General features: G+C 41.5%; 1 protein-coding gene across 3 annotated transcripts; it reads left to right on the forward strand.

Annotated features, from left to right (window-relative positions):
* The first annotated feature begins 2,153 nt into the window (after positions 1–2,153).
* Positions 2,154–8,941, forward strand: TPBG (trophoblast glycoprotein). Of its 3 annotated transcripts, XM_004044334.5 has the most exons (3): positions 2,154–5,550; positions 5,657–5,919; positions 6,634–8,941. In XM_004044334.5, the coding sequence occupies exon 3, from the start codon at positions 6,978–6,980 to the stop codon at positions 8,238–8,240; it is 1,263 nt and encodes a 420-aa protein (XP_004044382.2). In that variant the 5' UTR covers positions 2,154–5,550; positions 5,657–5,919; positions 6,634–6,977; the 3' UTR covers positions 8,241–8,941. The 3 variants fall into 3 exon arrangements, with proteins under 3 accessions (XP_004044382.2, XP_055245807.1, XP_055245808.1); XM_055389832.2 differs by lacking the exons at positions 2,154–5,550; positions 5,657–5,919 and adding an exon at positions 5,986–6,163; XM_055389833.2 differs by lacking the exons at positions 2,154–5,550; positions 5,657–5,919 and adding an exon at positions 6,201–6,314.
* Positions 8,942–20,162: the final 11,221 nt, after the last annotated feature.

A 20,162-nucleotide genomic window follows, 5' to 3' on the forward strand; every position in this document is an offset into this window, starting at 1 on the left:
CACCCAACTTTTCTCTCTGTTTTGTCTTCTTTGTCTATAATTTGCCTTTTAAACAGCAAATGTGATCTTTCTAAAATGCACTTGTGATCATGTCATCCCTCTGCTGAAAACTTCCATTGGCCCCTCCATCACTCAGGATAATACAAACCTTTTATTTTTATTTATTTATTTTTTTGAGATGGAGTTTTGCTCTTGTTGCCAAGGCTGGAGTGCAATGGCATGATCTCAGCTCACTGCAACCTCCGCCTTCTGGGTTCAAGTGATTCTCCTGCCTCAGCCTCCCAAGTAGCTGGGATTACAGATGCCTGCCACCAGGCCTGGCAAATTTTTGTATTTTTAGTAGAGAAGGGGTTTCACCATGTTGGCCACGCTGGTCTTGAACTCCTGACCTCAGCTCATCCACCTGCCTCGGCCTTCCAAAGTACTGGGATTACAGGTGTGAGCCACCATGCCAGGCTGGAATAATACAAACCTTTTAGACTGGAAGTCAGTAATCTGATCCCACTATATTTCAAATCTCACCTTGTACCACTCCCTCCAATGTATCAATGTGTGCTGTGCTCTGCTTTGTGTAGTCTCTAGAACTGAATAAATTCTCAGGTTTTTCACCAACTTGCCGATCTTTTGTCTGTCAAGTTCTTACTAACATAGTCTTCCTTCAGTATGCATGGGGATTGGTTTCAAGAGCCCTGTGGATACCAAACCCCACAGATGCTAAAGTTTCTGATATAAAATGACATAGTATTTGTTTATAACCTACATGCATCCTCCCACAGACTTTAAATCATCTCTAGATTATCATACCCAATATAATGTAAATGCTATGCAAATAGTTGTTTTACTGTATTTTTCATTTGTATTATTTTTTACTGTTGTAGCATTATTTTTTCCTGTTTCTTTTTTCTGTATATTTTCAATCCCCAGCTGACTGAATACACGGGGCAGAAGCTGAGTATACAGGCTGACTGTGCTTCAAAATGCAACTCAGGCATTTCCACCCTAGTAAAACCTTCTGACAGTCTCCCCACTCCATCCCATGTTTGCACTTACCGTATGTTTTGTAACTATTTGCTTTCCCATTAGACTGTGAGTTATCTGAGGGCAGGGATTTTTATCCTATCTACCCTTGTATTTCAAGTGCATCAAATAGGTGGACAGTATATAGCGGGGTCTTAAAAAAGCATTTATTGAATTAATGTTGAGTGATCCTACTGTAATGGTGACTATTTGGAGAGTTTGGATATTACTATATACAATCATCCCTTGTTATCCTCAGGGAGTTGCTTCCAGGATCCTTGCGGATACCAAAATCCATGGATGCTCAAGTTCCTTAAGTTAAATGGCATAGTATTTGCATATAACCTATGGACATACTCCTATATACTTTAATTCATCTCTAGGTTGCTTATAATACTTAATACAATGTAAATGCTATGTAAATAGTTTTTATGCTGTATTTTTTTGTGGTTTGTTTTGTTTTTGAGATGGAGTCTTGCTCTGTCATCCAGTCTGGATTGTAGTGGCATGATCTCAGCTCACTGCAGTCTCTGCCTCCCAGGTTCAAGTGATTCTCTTGCCTCAGCCTCCCCAGTAGCTGGGATTACAGGTGTGCGCCACCACACTTGGTTAACTTTTGTATTTTTAGTAGAGACAGGGTTTCACCATGTTGGCTAGGCTGGTCTCAAACTCCTGATTTCAAGTGATTTGCCCACCTCGGCCTCCCACAGTGCTGGGATTACAGGCATGAGCCACCGCGCCCTGCTGTATTGCTTAGGAAATAATGATAATTTTTTAAAAAGTCTGTACATGTTTGGTTCAGATGTAACCACCCATTTATTTTCTTTTGATTATTTTCTATCTGTGGTTTGGTTCAACCCAGGGATATAGAACCCACAGATATAGAGGGCTATATTTTTCTTTTACTAGCCGCAGCACTTATTGTACTGACTGATGAGACAAATACATTCCTTTTGACCTATTCCCTAGTTTATATTTTACTTTAGTTTACACATCTCAGAAAAGAAGCCCATTCCTTCTAAAGTGACTTGAAGTTTTCTTTTTAATCACTGACAATTTAAAAAAAATATTTCTTCATGAATATACATAAATACATGTACAATTTCTGGTGGTTTTTTTTTTTTTTTTTTGTCAAATTGACCCTCAAGTTGATGGTTTTAGTTTTAAGTGTTGGTTCATGGTTTTTTGACATATGTGCTTGTTGTTCACCAACACTTGACTTTGTTTTAGTTACTTTTCAGATTTGACAGTTTTCACATGTATTCAATTCCTTTGCTAATTTGAGACAGAGATCAAAATGAACTAGTCTTAAATAATCTTGGCGTTTGTCCATGCTGGACCACGCGGCTTCTCTCTGCTAGTTACTATAAGGGTGGTCATAACCACTCATCATTCTTTTTATACCTATTTATTCCTTGCCTAATCAGGATTTAGAAGCAATATTTCAATAATTTACTACTGACTTTCCTTTGGGTCATTAGAAGAAAAATGGTCCCTGTAGAAACAATCTTCTAAATAAATGATAGTGTAGAAACGTTTCCTGCAGGCTACAAAGTGACCTCTTGAAATACACTAAATTGGTTCTTATCTGTGGGGACATTCAGATCCTTCCTTTATTTCACTTTGGAATAGAAGAATAAATTGGGAAAAATGTGCTCTGCAATCCTCTGCCCTGCCTTAGAGTATGTAAATAGCATCATGCACAAAAAATTTTCAAGCTGTCAGGAGTAAAGTAAGTATGATAATTTGGGATAATTAAATGCTTAAGACAATCAAAATAGAACTGATCCTAGTAAGCTTTTCTCACTTGAAGGAAACTTCTTTAAAAAGTAGTTACTGATCTAAATGTCTTTCAATAAGGCTGTTAAATAAATTGTGGTACAACAATCTACAGTTTGAAATATTTCAGTCTTTAAAAAAGGAGAAGCATACCTATACGTATGCACACAGAAAAATAGATGGTTGTTTTTAAAAAACAAAAAATGCGAATAATTCATATACTATGATCCCATTCACATAAAAAATAGCAGAAACAGAATTGAAATATTTATAAAGAGAGAGGGCATTGACTGGAAAGATACACACACCAAACCGTACTCAATTCTGCATTGAGAGCTTTTGCTTCCGTGTCTATGTCTTTGTTTTACCAGATTATCAACTGCTGTATTGCCAGATCAAATACAGGATACTTAATTAAAGTTGAATTTCAACTATAAGCAACAAAATTTTGGGTGCATTTCCCAAATACTGCATGGGACACACTTAAAAGGTATTCATTGTTTATCTGAAATTGAAGTTTGAGTGTCCTGTATTTTTATTTGTTAAATCTGGCAACTCTACCTTAAAGAGACTTTGAATTATTTATCCTTGTATTCCTATTACTAACATAGTTACAGAGATATAGTGGATTACAATAAATAACATGAGGGGGGTAATTTAGGAAAGAACTATCAAAACAGATGATTTTGCTAGGTATGTGACATATTTATCTCAATTTTCATGGAAATATCTTCAAATTTCATTAGTGGTCCTATTATAGAAGACACACAGCAGGCAAGTGTCACAGCTAGAAATGACCCTAAATTTCTGGGTCCCTATTCAGCAGCCATAAGCAATTGCCAGCTGCAGGAAGGTGGAGGAAGAAGAAGTAAAAAAGGGAACAAGAGGTGAGGTTTACGTTCTGCCTAAGTGGAACAGAGTAGAACTTTGCACAAACTCCTTAAACTTGCCTAGAGGCAGAATGTGGGATGTACTATATGGGAGGCAGGCAAATCTGGGCCTGGTTCCCACCTCCATCACTCATTTGAACAAGTTATGTAATTTATTTTTGCGTCAATTTTCTTGTCTGTAAAACTGGAGTGAGAGGACCTAACTTGAGTACCGATGTGAAGAGTCAATGAGATAATATCTGTGATCAGCACAGTGCTTGGCAAGTGGAAGACACTCAGTCAAGCTAACTTAAAGCCCCAGTTTTTTCATTTGTACAACGGAACAACAACAATAATAGCAACAAGCAATAATACTAACAATATTTATCTTGCCTCTGAGTTGTCTTGAAAATCAGATGAGAATATACATTACGTTTCTAAATTCTAAAGTGTATCTCACTCTCCTAACAAAGCAGTTGGTCTTCAGATCAGGACCAGAGTTAATATCATGCCAGAGCATTATTACAGGTTTTTTCCAATGAGTAATTAATTTTATTTTTAAACTTATCATACAGTAAAATTGACTCTTTTGGTTTACAAAGTTCTATGAGTTATAACACGTTGTATAGGTTTATGTAACCACCACCACAATCCGGATACAGAACATGACTACAGCTTTAGAGATTCTTTTTCAGTGTTTTACATTCATGTTGCAAAACACTTTTAAAAATAAGAAAAGAGATGTAGATAAACGTGCTGAAGATGCAAATTAATGAAACCAGCTTTTGTGCACAAATCTCTGCAATTTCCAGTGTTTTCAGCTTTTGTCTGAGCCATTTGTGCTGTCGGCTTTGCAGACTATCTATTTCTATAAAAGTAATCAGGCATCCATTCGAGAGTTGGGGTCTTTCTTCACACTAAAGGCACATGTCCCAGGCACAAGCCTCAGGATCCTTATTTGATCTTTTTAAATACGACCAGGTCTTAAATTTCCGAACCATGTTTTCCCTAATTGCCATTTTCTCTCTAAAATGAAGAAGCCTGGAAGAACCTTCTTATCCCTTCGGGGAAATTATTTAATTGGGACAAAGGGGATATGGAGTTACAGAGAGCAACGATAGGGCTTTCAGAACCCAAAACCTGTCTGGTATAAAAACAGATCCTTCCGGTAACCAATCATTCAATTTGTCCCTCTCCCCAACCCCATCCTCTCCATCACCATCTGCCAGATGCCCCCTGGGACAATCGACTTTGAAACCAAACTTCTCTCCCAGGTCAGCTCCTGCAATCCCCACTCCTCACCCTTGGAGCTTTCTCCACAGAAGTAACTTGACACACCACGCTACATCTGGGGAGGGGGCGGGTCCGCTTTCCGGGTGACTCAAGTCTTTGCTATTTGCCTTTTGTTTCTGGGATGCCTTTGGCTGCCTTTCTCTTCCATCTGCTTTTAATTTTGGTAAGAGAAAAGCTAATGAATCAGGAATGAATCTCCTCTCCACTAATCTTTTTTTTTCTTTCTCTCTCTCTCTCTTAAAGTTGGCGCGCTCTCTTCACAAGTTCCATCACTACCCAAGAAGTGAGGGGGCGGGGGGGGGGGGGGGGGACAGGCGGGAAGGCATTAATTCCCGCCTAATAATAATAATAATAATAATAAAACCTAAATCTGAAGTTTGCGGCCTCAGGTACCACTTTGATGGGGAGAGCTTCTGAAGCTTCCATACAACCTGCCGTGCCTTTGCTGCTGCCGCTGTAGATTTTCAGCTCATTTCTTTCTGCTGCTGCTTCGCGCTGCTCTGTCATGCCTAAATCTATCTCGTCACTGCCAAAGGTGCCTGAATCAGGGTGAATTCCACGAGATTCACCAGCGGTTTTGCTCTTGTCCAAGGTAAATACAGTATGCAAAATGAGGAACCACCCAAGGATGTCGGGGAGGGGGGAGAGAAAGGGATTCCCTCACCTTTTCCGGCACATTCCTCGTTAATTTCCACCAGGAGGAGGCGCGCAGCCCAGCTCCCCTAGTCTCTCTTCTTAAATCCCCCTACCTACGGCTGCCGAGGTTGGCCGCGCGGCGGGAGTCTCCCCGACAGTCCTGGCCCTCCCCCGCCCGCCGGGTTGGTTTTTCCCAGCTGCGGAGGTTGGGAGGTTGGGCCAGGGGCTGGGGTGCGAAGAGAGTCGGCGCCCGCAACGCGGAGCCGGGAAGGCGTCGCTACTCTGGTGGAACTCAGAGTTGGTTCTGGAGGCGGCGGACGCGGAGGTGAGCAGTGGGAGCCCGCGGCCTGGGAGAGACCCGGGAGGCGTCGTTGGGGCCCCTCCCCATCCTCGGGTGGAGAGTAGCGTTGGTTCGGGTTGCCACTGTACCCCGAGTCCCACTGCTGCTTTGTTCCCAGACTCTCCCCTCCTCTTTGGAGATGACTTGAACCCCTTTGAGATCCGAGGGGCTGGCGGGGCGCGGGCTGGGGGGCGACAGTTGTAGCTCCACTTCCTGCTAATGCGAGAAGGTACAAAAAGAGATCAAAAAGTCCTGTAACCTGAAACTTCCCTCGCATCCTAACCGGGACCGGGTGGAGAGGTCTGGGCGGGGGCGGAGACACCCGGAGGCCGACCTTCCGCCGAGGCGGTGCAGGAAGGAACGGGAGAGGGAGAAGTTTGGTAGGGAAGGAATTGGGGATTAAGCGATAAGTTAGACGCGGGAGACGAGTCTCCTCGGGAAGGGCGGAGGGCGGGAGGCCGGTCGGGTTTATTTAGTGTGGGCCAGGGAAGAAGGAAGATTTTGCGGTCTGGGTGTCGGATGCGCGTCCCCCTCTGGAGTAAAAGTGACCGGAGGGGTTGGGGAGGCGAGGCCGGGGCGGGCTTTTGGAGGGAGGTCTCTGGGACAGACTGGAGACGACTAGACTCGAAAAGGCCGGTTTTTGCACTCCGGAAGCCGCGGCAGCCACCGCTGTTCACGCCTCTCTCCTGCTTGTCCCAGGTCCCTCAGAGGATCCAGCGAGGGGCGCCAACAAGAGGCGAAGAGGTGCCACCAGGGCGGCGGCAGGAAGAGGAGCGGGAGCAGGAGCGCGGAGCGGAGCGGAGCGTCCCGACCCGCCGTGCGTACTTTCTGGAGGGAAGGGGCGGGGGAATCGGCCCCGGAGGGAAGCGCCCGGTGGCGAGGGGGTTAGCCAAGTTCCGGCTGCGGCGCCACTCCCTCGGTTCCACGAGAGGAAAGTTTTTTTTTTCCAGACGCTTCCGCCGGCTCGCGCCCTCCGGGCCCAGCCTCCCGAGCCTTCGGAGCGGGCACCGTCCCAGCCCAGCTCCGGGGAAACGCGAGCCGCGATGCCTGGGGGGTGCTCCCGGGGCCCCGCCGCCGGGGACGGGCGGCTGCGGCTGGCGCGACTGGCGCTGGTCCTCCTGGGCTGGGTCTCCTCGTTTTCTCCCACCTCCTCGGCATCCTCCTTCTCCTCCTCGGCGCCGTTCCTGGTTTCCGCCGTGTCCGTCCAGCCCCCGCTGCCGGACCAGTGCCCCGCGCTGTGCGAGTGCTCCGAGGCAGCGCGCACAGTCAAGTGCGTTAACCGCAATCTGACCGAGGTGCCCACGGACCTGCCCGCCTACGTGCGCAACCTCTTCCTTACCGGCAACCAGCTGGCCGTGCTCCCTGCCGGCGCCTTCGCCCGCCGGCCGCCGCTGGCGGAGCTGGCCGCGCTCAACCTCAGCGGCAGCCGCCTGGACGAGGTGCGCGCGGGCGCCTTCGAGCATCTGCCCAGCCTGCGCCAGCTCGACCTCAGCCACAACCCACTGGCCGACCTCAGTCCCTTCGCTTTCTCGGGCAGCAATGCCAGCGTCTCGGCCCCCAGTCCCCTTGTGGAACTGATCCTGAACCACATCGTGCCCCCTGAAGATGAGCGGCAGAACCGGAGCTTCGAGGGCATGGTGGTGGCGGCCCTGCTGGCGGGCCGTGCACTGCAGGGGCTCCGCCGCTTGGAGCTGGCCAGCAACCACTTCCTTTACCTGCCGCGGGATGTGCTGGCCCAACTGCCCAGCCTCAGGCACCTGGACTTAAGTAACAATTCGCTGGTGAGCCTGACCTACGTGTCCTTCCGCAACCTGACACATCTAGAAAGCCTCCACCTGGAGGACAATGCCCTCAAGGTCCTTCACAATGGCACCCTGGCTGAGTTGCAAGGTCTACCCCACATTAGGGTCTTCCTGGACAACAATCCCTGGGTCTGCGACTGCCACATGGCAGACATGGTGACCTGGCTCAAGGAAACAGAGGTAGTGCAGGGCAAAGACCGGCTCACTTGTGCATATCCGGAAAAAATGAGGAATCGGGTCCTCTTGGAACTCAACAGTGCTGACCTGGACTGTGACCCGATTCTTCCCCCATCCCTGCAAACCTCTTATGTCTTCCTGGGTATTGTTTTAGCCCTGATAGGCGCTATTTTCCTCCTGGTTTTGTATTTGAACCGCAAGGGGATAAAAAAGTGGATGCATAACATCAGAGATGCCTGCAGGGATCACATGGAAGGGTATCATTACAGATATGAAATCAATGCGGACCCCAGATTAACAAACCTCAGTTCTAACTCGGATGTCTGAGAAATATTAGAGGACAGACCAAGGACAACTCTGCATGAGATGTAGACTTAAGCTTTATCCCTACTAGGCTTGCTCCACTTTCATCCTCCACTATAGATACAACGGACTTTGACTAAAAGCAGTGAAGGGGATTTGCTTCCTTGTTATGTAAAGTTTCTTGGTGTGTTCTGTTAATGTAAGACGATGAACAATTGTGTATAGTGTTTTACCCTCTTCTTTTTCTTGGAACTCCTCAACACGTATGGAGGGATTTTTCAGGTTTCAGCATGAACATGGACTTCTTGCTGTCTGTCTCTCTCTCAGTACAGTTCAAGGTGTAGCAAGTGTACCCACACAGATAGCATTCAACAAAAGCTGCCTCAACTTTTTCCAGAAAAATATTTTATTCATAAATATCAGTTTTATTCTCATGTACCTAAGTTGTGGAGAAAATAATTGCATCCTATAAACTGCCTGCAGACGTTAGCAGGCTCTTCAAAATAACTCCATGGTACACAGGAGCACCTGCATCCAAGAGCATGCTTACATTTTACTGTTCTGCATATTACAAAAAATAACTTGCAACTTCATAACTTCTTTGACAAAGTAAATTACTTTTTTGATTGCAGTTTATATGAAAATGTACTGTTTTTTTTTAATAAACTGCATCGAGATCCAACCGACTGAATTGTTAAAAAAAAAAATAAAGATTCTTAAAAGAATTACAGTGTGTGCAAGTTTGCTTTGAAAAAAGGATGAAGGGCAGGAGTATTCAATGGTCTTGGTTCTCATGATAATTATTACTTAACATAGCTGAGAATCAAACTGTAGCAATGTCTAACATAAATAGACTTGGGAGATCGTTTCGAAATGGTGGATCCTTTTAGTATTTAAATGGAGAGTTTGAGTATTCATGTGACTGTATGGTCCCAAATTTAATGCTATTTATGAAACAGTTTTGTAAGAACATAATGAAGTTGGTAAAAGCTAAGCGTTCTGTACAATAAACAGTTCCCAGTTTGGGGCTTTTTCAAGGCTAATGAAGTTATTGTTGGTCTAGAAAAATAGTATTTACTTAATAAAACTCTGTTTGAAATTGTTCTGTGGATTTTTAGAGCAGAATTTGAAACAAATGTAATGCAAATAAATATAAAGATAAAATGTCTTAAAGACAATATTCTGAAATAAAAAATATAAAATATAAATTTAAAAAATATTTCTCAATGTCATAATGTAAAGTGAAACTTAGATTTTCTTGAGGATATTTTCAAACAAACATTTAAAGTGGAACATAAATGTTCTTTAGTTTATCAGAGACCCAGCTAATATGTTTAAAAAGTTGACATGGTTGAATATGAACTTGAGGAAATAACCACAGATAAATGTCTACATCTGTAAACACGTGTCTCAAGTATTTATAGGTTCTTATCTTCAGTTCAGTGTTTAAGAATTTGAGGATATTTTGATTTTAGCTAAGCTGTTCGTAATGTAAGTATATACACCTTTGTGAAGAATAAGTCACATTTAGGTGTAAATACAGGCAATCATTAATTGATACATCCATAATATACAAGGCTTTTGTTATTTTTTCAGTTTATTATCTGCCATTTAATCTGAAAAGTAAATTCCATTAATCAATCTTCAGGCTCTTTTACCAAGTGATTTAAATGTAGCCATTATTGCTTAACTGAAAGTATTAGGTAAACTTGCATCAGTAAGTCTTGGGGCCTGCTTTTCCTTTGAACTGGTTATGTCCTTCAGTGCTTTATGTTTGAAATAAAATCTACATTTTCATATTTTTATAAATAAAATAGGATCAGATAGTATTTTAGGTTCTAGAAATCTTTGCTGATTCCTTCTTTGAATTAAATTCAGAAATTTTCAAAGTAGGGCTAAAAATAAGTAAATCTTCCTTTTTATAGGTTAGAATATATAGTCAGAATACAAAGCTGTAATTCCTTAAATTCCATCAGGCTTGTTTTGTGAAATATAGTATTTATTATTTAAGGGTTATATTTCAGATCCTATAATTACCTCAGAAAAAGCTAAATATTTGGCACTTAAAATTCCATCAAACAGTTTAAGTGTTCATTAGAAATTCCTAAACTGTCTGGTTGCCATTATTTGGTAAGAACAATGAGATACTAATCTGTCAAAAATAGTGACCACTATCTTAGTAAACTGTTGATGGACTTAGTAAGTCTTCTGATATTGTAGGAAACAAATTATAATATTGATAGAGCCTCTATTGAGAAGAATTGTTTCTTCATCACATGATAATCTAACAGTTTAAAGTGGAGCTTTATCTAAGAACCAGGAAAGCAGTAGATTCATTAGTCTAGCTTTTCTCATCAACTCTTTGAAGCAATGATGAATCTGATAAAGTGAAGCCAAGTTTTCCCTGTTAGGTAGATGGCTTCTTTGAAGTTAATAATTTATTACTTCTTTTTCATCCCCCTACTTATTCTCTTGTATGGACTTTCCAATTGAACTGCTTTGTTTTCCATCACATCACTCCTTCCTGTTCTCCAAAATATGGAAATAAAAAAGTCAATTAAAAGAAAGAACACCTTATTCTTAAGATAAAAAACTGTTATTATTTGACAACTAATTAATGTTTTGCAGCCCTAATATTCTTAAGTCTGTAAGCCTATAAAACATTCTAAGTTCCTTGGAAGATAGAGGCTATATAAATTCAATAAGTATAAGGGAATATGGGAAAAATAAAAGTATCACTTTATTTAAAAATAAGACAAGTCTGTTTTAAATACTGTTCTTACTATTAATGCATTGTTGACTCTAAAAACCTGCAAGTATCCATTTTTAAAATTTTATTTTAGTTGGTAATACTCTTTATTACTGAACGTAAAATTTTCAACATAAAACACCCTTCATTTATCCTTTACAAGCTTCATTTGAAGAAAGTTAGAAAAAATACTTAGAAATTCAAGGACTTGATAAATCCCTTAATTTAAAAAGCTATTCAACTATCCCATAAATTTCTATTTAAAGTAGCAAAAATTTTAGGATAATACAGCTATTTGGCCCTGAATTATAACTGCCCCCTTTGATTGTAACCATTCAGTTTGCAGCATTCGTTTTTGTAATAGCAGTTTGGCTGCTATGGGTGTGATTCAACGGTGACCTACAAGGCAAATTTGTACAGGAGCTGATGGATTTTTCTAACAAAATAAGGAGACTTTGAAGCACATTGAATAGGAGTTTTTAAATGAATAGGATTTTTTAAAGGAAAAAGAGTAGGAGCTTGGGGGGGAAGGCTGGTTGAAATAAATGAGCAAATCACAAATAATAAATCCTTTAGAAATATCTTGATTGGCAGTAAGTGTGGATTATGCTCATCTCAGTATTTAATTAGAAATAACTTATCTTTGTCTTTTGTCTTTTTAATTAAAGTGGCTGTAAAAAGAAGGTCCAGATGAACTGAGATTGTTTGCTTAGGAATTCTGTTTTACTCTTTTCCTTTTACCTGATGTTCTAAAACAGGGCTTACCTTGTTGAGGACCTTAGAGGCTTTGCAACTCTAGATTGTGACTCTTTCAATATTATCATTTTAGTTTTTCTCCCAAGACTACACTACACTAAAGGAGATATCATGAGATTTGCAAGGTTAAAAACAATTCTGCACGTGCTTCCTCCTGCTCCCAAATCCAGTCATCCAGCTTTCAGAGCAGCACCGTAAAGTGAAGACAGACATTTATTAGATGAAATTCTGGTTTCACTTTTACACTTGTGCAAGCATTTTTAACAGTAAAGGAGAGGAAAGGGAGGAATTTATATTTCTAGATAATATATGAAAATTACCTTGATATTGTATTTTTAAGATCTTTCACCAATACTGCAGTGCTGCACTAGAAATAATTAGTTTAAGAAAATACATTCAACATTGTCCAGGTGATCCTGTCACCTTTTAGATGACGAAAAACATCTTCTTGAGGATGTTTTGTACAGTTATTTTCCCATTGTTACTCTTAGAGACTTTTGTTTCAAAAAGGCAGGCTCATTTTATTTTGTTTTATCTTAGAACATTTTAGCAGCTCTTTGTCATGGGTTAAAAAAAATCTAGAATTAAAAAAATGTTTAATATATGATTTATATAATTTTGACAAGAATACAAATTCTTAGTCGTTCAAAATTGGAAGCACTCTTAGAAGTGTCAAGCTCAGCTTTCCATTCCACAAATGAAGTAACTGGTAATTGTGACTTATTATGTTATACAGTGACAGTTATGTTATACAGTGACAGTTACACAGTGACAACCAGGACAAAATCCTAGGGTTCTAGATTCCCCTTCTGGTGCTCTTTTTACCAGATGATGGCATTACTAATTGCCTACCTTGAGGCCTTTGAAATCCCCATGTCTAATAAAAAAAGGCAATTGCTTTGGTGAATTTGTTTGTTCTATTGTTGTTGCTTTGAGTGAATGCTTCAGTTTGCTCTAGATTTTACTTTGTTTGTTAAAAATTACCATGTTTTAACCCCCGAAAACATTTAATGTTTTTGAAATGATTTTTTCATAACAATCTTATGAGTCTATTATATAATAGGAAGTATTTTGGAAATTTAATGGTGATATTTCTTTGGAAAAGAAAAATAAAAACTCTGGAATGCAGTGCTGGTTTGTATAATTCAACGTTAAATGTGAGTTAAGCTCAGCTGGTGAGAAAACTAAACAAATGAGACCAAGTTTGTGACCATTAAGTCAGTCAGTCACCAGGTGAGACAGTCAGCTTTGCATTCTCTGCTGTGTTCTCCTAGCTCACGCCCACTCCAGGTGCATGCTGCCATCCTCCAAGGGCCTGGACCAAACAGGAAAGTTAGTTAAATCAATGCAAACCCATTATCACCCTGGAAAACCAGGGGACTGACCAGCCAAACACTGCCAGCTTGGCTGCTGAAGTGCCAGTTTACTGTCTTTACATATGCAGGACACACACTACATCTCAATTTTCTCACATTGTACGTAGTATTTATGCTGCAGATTGCAAAAGGCTTATAATTTATGTGAATTTTGGGAAGCTAGCATGAGTACCTTTCAGGGTATTGCATGGGAAATTAATTAGGTTTACTTTATTATTTTAAAAAAGTGTGGGTTAAGATTAAGCAACATGATTACTATATCTTACACGTAAATGTTTATAAAAACAGAAATACAGTTTATATTTAGCTGACATTTTATGATGATAGGACTTACTTGTGGTTCACAATTTAACTTGGTTAATGTAAGGAAACATTTGGTCTAAGGAAGCAGAAGCTTAAGATAATGACCCTCTATAATACTTTTTGTGAAAAGTAAGTATTAAAAATATGTTTTAAAGAACCGGGGATGTTATCGAGATAGGCTTTAAAAAAAACAAAAACGGAAGTTTATACATTTATTTTCTCCTTCCCCTTACAGTTCTTTTTTTTTTTTTTAAGACACAGTCTTGCTCTGTTGCCCAGGCTGGAGTGTGGTGGCATGATCTCAGCTCACTGCAACCTCTGCCTCCTGGGTTCAAGTAATTATCCTGCCTCAGCCTCCCGAGTACCTGTGATTACAGGCGTGTACCACCATGCCCAGCTAATTTTTGTATTTTTAGTAGAGATGGGGTTTCACCATGTTGGCCAGGCTGGTCTTGAACTCCTGACCTCAAGTGATTCGCCCACCTTGGCCTCCCAAACTGCTGGGATTACAGGTATGAGCCACCGTGCCTAGCCATCAGTTCTGTTTCTATTACTTTTTACTTTCTTCCTCCCAAGAGAGCCATGACACACAACATTTCAAGGTGACCTTACCCAGGGGAATTGGACTGACTGGAACATTAGGTGGGTCAGTTTACAAATACAAGTGACTATGTCAGTTTCTCTCAATTTTACAATACAGTATTACATTGTATTCAAGGAGGACTTTAATTTTCAATGGTACACATTCTGTGGTGATTCTTATAGACCATTTCAACACTGGCTATAAAACACTTAAAAAACATTTTTAAATTAACTCATGTTTTGTAGAATATTTTGAAGTACAGGAAGGGAAAAGTACCATGAGTAACACTATGACTAAGGAAAAAAGAAGTGCTAATATTGGGATAAATGGCCTTCTCTTTATTTCACATGTATCCTGCCTTTTCAGTTACACTTTTTTGAGCATTCTCCATCACTATGAAAAACTATTTTAACATCTGGTTCTAATGTACTGCAGACAATCATATGTTTTATACATACAGGATGTTGCTTGCAGTTTTAACTTACGTTGTAATAAGCATTTTTGTACCCCCCTGTGTTTCTACCTTTTGCATTTTTCCCTTAAGGTAGATCCTTGAGGGAGAATTACTAGATCCGAGGGTATAATCTCTTTTGTTCTAACTTCAAAAAATATTTTTGATGCCTATTTAAATTAGGATGATGAAATATAGATCATAGCTCACTATTTGTTTTAAGAGTTTCACATCAAACTTTACATAGTAACGAAATGTCTGTGGACAGGATTTTGAACAGAAGTAAATATGGACCGAGTTGTCAACTAACTTGTCACTGTTTTAAATCCATAAATTTCTATTCTTTGTTAAAATAACAAATTTAGAAGATAGCTAAGCCCATAGCCCAGTTATGAGTGAGTGTGTGTGTGTGTGTTTGTGTGTGTGTGTGTGTGTGAGTCAGGGTGGGGAAAGACAATGTGGGGTGTGGAGGAACATCTGGGAAATAAATTTAGCTAGTTATGAGTTAGGAAGCAGTTACTAAGACAAACCTGTATCTTTGCCGAATTCTACTCTTTTATTTATTTTTTTAGATGCCTTGTATGGGTATACTTAGAATTAAGTGAGATTTCATACAAGTGAATTAATTGTACTAATCTTCTTGTTAATTTGCTTTAAAATTTTAGTAAGTTCCCATGAATCACTTTTTCAGATCTTGCATTGGATTTTTATAAATGAGTTTCTGAGATAAACTTGCTTCTAATCTAGTTGTGAGGACAAGTAATGATAATAACTAACATTTCATGGAGTGCAGCTTTTCACATATAAGATTTATTCTCATTTGAAGAGGAAATTGAGGCTTACAGAGGATAGATGACCTGCCCAAGAACAACTTGGTAGTAAGAATCAGATATGGGATTTGAACTGTTGTTTTTTTCTGGGGAGGGTGTTGGGGGAGCCTTCAGGACCCAAGCTCTTAACTCCTGCTCTAGAGGAGATGTGAATGACGATCATGTCTGTGCTTTTTCTAGCATAGAACATGATAAACCCCACCAGAGATTCAAACAAGGTGATATCAGGTTCAAAGTAAGGAGAGATCTTGTCTGGTCAGGAGAATCCAAAAAGGGTTCATGGAAGAGTTAGCTTTTAAGATGATTTTGAAGAAGAGGCAAAGAGAGATGATGGGTAGAAAAGAAAACTCAGGACAGAGAGAATAGCATAAGCAAAGAGAATGGAGGCAATTGAAGACCAAGTGTTTTCTGGGAACAGTAACATTTGAAATGTAATGTTTACAAAGGAGAATAATGGAGTATAAGACTAGAAAGATAAATTTATCTTTCTAGATGGAAGCTATCATAAATAGTTTCTATACAATTTAGTGGACAGTGGGGGAGCTCTTGGAAGTCTACGAGCAAAGGAGTTATATGCATAGCTGTGGCTGTACCCAACAAAGATGAGATCAACACCCTTCCCAAGTTGGTTTGGATATCAAGACTGATGAGACCACACACCAAGAGAGTATGCACAGGTTTATTACTTGCATAATGTGACTTTTTGGGGAGAGCAGGACTTGGCTTTGTTTTTCATTGTGATCAGGGTTGGGGCCACGTGGAGGCTTCAGGTTTGTCTGGTCTTCACATTCCAGCAGATACCAAGGGATGAAGTTCATGGGCCCTATTATAGGCTTGCTCAGATATGGGACAAAAAGTGGGAGGAGGAGGAATGGATCTTAAAAACTATGAGTACTCAGACATCACAAATGGAGTCAGACTCTATTACAATTCACTACTGATGTTTGATTGATGACTGAAATGTGCCAGGGCTGATTTAATTGATTTTGAACTTGTTTAAATAAACCATTATTGTACTCTATGAGACTTGCAGCATGAGGTCAGTAAGAGAGGTGAGAGTTCCATTGCATGTCTTCTTCAAAAGTCCATGGTGTGTATTTTAAGAAGTGAAATGCAGGCCTTGGTCATCATCAATAATTTCTGGAACTCTGAAGGGGATAAGAAGTGTCTTGGTGAGGCCTTTTAGTTTAGTTTTAGTGTGGGCTGATGTGTGACATTTGTTTATATTTTGGCTCTCTGTAAGGCAAAAAATTCCCAGAGATTTTGTTTTTAGCCCAAAGTGGGGTGACCTTGGATAAGGAATTGCTATTATTGCTACAGATCAGACTAACTGACTAGATAATTAGTAATGCCCCAATAATGTATACAAATATACATACTGGACCAGTTGTTGGTTAAACATCATGTAGTGCTAAGATGACTGCATGAAGTTTGGTCGGTTGTGCTGGCTCTTGAGTCCCATCCTTGATCGGGGATGTCCTGGTTAGGGAATGAATAGCAGCAGCTCACTAGAGGGCATCATTACATTTTATGGTGACCTTGCATATGAAATCTCTTTTCTGATTACTCAGTTGATCCCAAGAGACTCTCCAGGTGGCCAGTGGGCCTGGAAGAAGGGTGGCCTACAGCACCATTACCTTTGGCAAGGGGCTGAGGACAGGAGAAACCACTTCCTCCTGTAGGTTGGATATGCCAGGAGGCCTAAGTTTGCTTATGGTCTATAAGTACTATTTCCACTTTTGTCCAGAGGCCTCTATAACTAACTGTGCTGATTGTGCGGAGTGCTGTGTCAATGATCCAAGGCATAAGAGGCAGCTGGGTACATAGGATCACAGGCTTAGGGGCCATGAGGGTATTTGTCTCCAGAAAGGCCCAATGTGCAACCAGCAGTTGATGTTCAAATGGTGTGTGGCATGGGACTGAGGAGGGCAGCTTCCTGTATCAAAAGCCTGTGGGCAACTTACAGGTGATCCAGAGACCCCAGGAGGCATGAGAGGAGGTTGCTAAAACCTCTACAGTGAGGGAATCTCTGGGGTATATTAAGGAGAGTGCTTATTGTGTGTAATTTGAACAGATTCTAGAGCATTTAGTTAAAGGAGACCTCATTCAAGGTGGGCTGTATTAGTCCATTCTCATATTGCTAATAAAGACGTACCCGAGACTGGGTAATTTATAAAGGAAACAGGTTTAATTGACTCACAGTTCAGCATGACTGGGGAGTCCTCAGGAAACTTAGAATCATGGCGAAAGGGGACGCAAAAATGTCATTCTTCACATGGCAGCAACCATGAGAAGAACTGAGTTAAAGGGGGAAAAGCCTCTTATAAAACCATCAGATTCCAGCCTGGCCAGTATGGTGAAACCCCATCTCTACTAAAAATACAAAAATTAGCCAGGTGTGGTGGCATGTGCCTGTAGTCCCAGCTACTTGGGAGGCTGAAGCAGAAGAATTGCTTGAACCCGGGAGGTGGATATTGCAGTGGGCTGATATTGTGCCACTGCACTCTAGCCTGGGCAACAGAGTGAGACTCTGTCTCAAAAACCAACCAACCAACCAACCATCAGATCTCATGAGACCTCACTCACTATCACAAGAACAGGTCCCTCCCACAACATGTGGGAATTATGGGAACTACAATTCAAGATGAGATCTGAGTGGGGACACAGCCAAACCATATCATTCTGCCCCAGCCACTCCCAAATCTCATGTCCTTACATTTCAAAACACAACCATGCCTTCCCAACAGTCCCCAGAGTCTTAACTCATTCCAACATCAACCCAAAAGTCCAAGTCCAAAGTCTCATCTGAGATAAGGCAAGTCCCTTCTGCCTATGAGCCTATAAAATCAAAAGCAAGCCAGATACAATTGGGGTACATGCATTGGGTAATTCCAAATGGGAGAAATTGGCCAAAACGAAGGGGCTACAGGCCCCATGCAAGTCCAAAATCCAGTAGGGCAGTCATTAAACCTTAGAGTTCTAAAATGATCTCCTTTGACTCCATGTCTCACATCCAGGTCATGCTGATGCAAGAGGTGGGCTCCCATGGTCCCGGGCAGCTCCACCCCTGTGGCTTTTCAGGGTATAGCACCCTCCCTGGCTGCTTTTTTGGCTGGTGTTGAGTATCTGTGGCTTTTCCAGGCACACGATGCAAGCTGTTGGTGGATCTACCATTCCAGGGTTTCAAGGATGGTGGCCCTCTTCTCACAGCTTCACTAGGCAGTGCCCAGTGGTGAATCTGTGTGGAGGCTCCAACCCCACATTTCCTTTCTGCACTGCCCTAGCAGAGGTTCTCCATAAGGGCTCCACCCCTGCAGCATACCTCTGCCTAGATATCCAGGCATTTCCCTACATCCTCTGAAATCTAGGTGGAGGTTCCCAAACCTCAATTCTATGCACCCTCAGGACCAACACCACATGGAAGCTGCTAAGGCTTAGGGCTTGCAACCTCCAAAGCCACAACCTGAACTGTACCTTGGCCACTTTTAGCCACAGCTGGAGCAGCTGGGACACAGGGCACCAAGTCTGAGGCTGCACACAGCAGGGGGGCCTTGGACCTGGCCCAGGAAACCATTTTTCCCTCCTCGGCCTCTGGGCCTGTGATGGGAGGGGTGCTGGGAAGGTCTCTGACATCCCCTGGAGACATTTTCCCCTTTGTCTTGGTGAATAGCATTTGTCTCCTCATTACTTATGCAAGTTTCTGCAGCAGGCTTGAATTTCTTCCCAGAAAATGGGTTTTTCTTTTCAATTTCATTGTCAAACTGCAAATTCTTCTAACTTTTACGCTCTGCTTCCTCTTGAATGCTTTGCTGCTTAGAAATTTCTTCTACGAGATACCCTAAATCATCTCTCTCAAGTTCAAAGTTCCACAGATCTGTAGGGCAGGGGAAAAAATGCCACCCGTCTCTTTGCATAGCAAGAGTGGCCTTTCATAGCAAGAGTGGCCTTTACTCCAATTCCCAACAAGTTCCTCATCTCCATCTGAGACCACCTCAGCCTGGACTTTATTGTTCATATCACTATCAGCATTTTGGTCAAAGCCATTCAACAAGTCTCTAGAAGGTTCCAGACTTTCTCAGATGTCCCTGTCTTCTGAGCCCTCTAAGTCTCTGGAAAGAGACACATTTTCCTGTCTTCTTCTGAGCCCTCCAGATTGTTCCAACCTCTGCCTATTACCCAGTTCCAAAGTCACTTCCACATTTGTGGGTATCTTTACAGTAGCACTGCACTACCTGGTACAAATTTACTGTATTAGTCTGTTCTCACACTGCTAATAAAGACATACCCAAGACTGGGTAATTTATAAAGGAAAGAGGTTTAATTGACTCACAGTTCAGCATGGCTGGGAAGGCCTCAGGAAACTTATAATCATGGCAGAAGGAGAAGCAAAAACATCCTCTAAACATGGCGGCAGCAAGGAGAAGTGCCGAACAAAAGAGAGAAAAGCCCCTTATAAAACCATCAGATCTCATGAGAACTCACTTACTATCATGAGAACAGCTGCATGGGGGTCACCACCCCCATGATTCGATGATCTCCCACCAGGTCCCTCCCACAACACGTGGGAATTATGGGAACTACAATTCAAGATGAGATTTGGGCGAGGACACAGCCAAACTATATCATGGGCCAGTTTGCAAGTAGCAGCATAAGTGAACTTAAGTAAAATTTGTAAGTAAGGAATATTTGCCTTCAGAAGCCTAAAAAGTCCTAAAAGATTGTTTGCTTATCTTAACATTGCAGGTGTTAAGAGAGGGCCACTAATTGTTTTCTGATAGTATCAGAGCTGGAGTAGTCCTTGACTGACAAAATAATTCCCAGTAATTTAACTGATATGGCAGGGCCTTGTACTTTTTGTTGGGCGTTGCCCATTTCTTTTTGTGAGTATTTGTATTTTT

Source organism: Gorilla gorilla, chromosome 5 (genome assembly GCF_029281585.2).
Source record: "Gorilla gorilla gorilla isolate KB3781 chromosome 5, NHGRI_mGorGor1-v2.1_pri, whole genome shotgun sequence".
Lineage (NCBI taxonomy): Eukaryota > Metazoa > Chordata > Mammalia > Primates > Hominidae > Gorilla > Gorilla gorilla.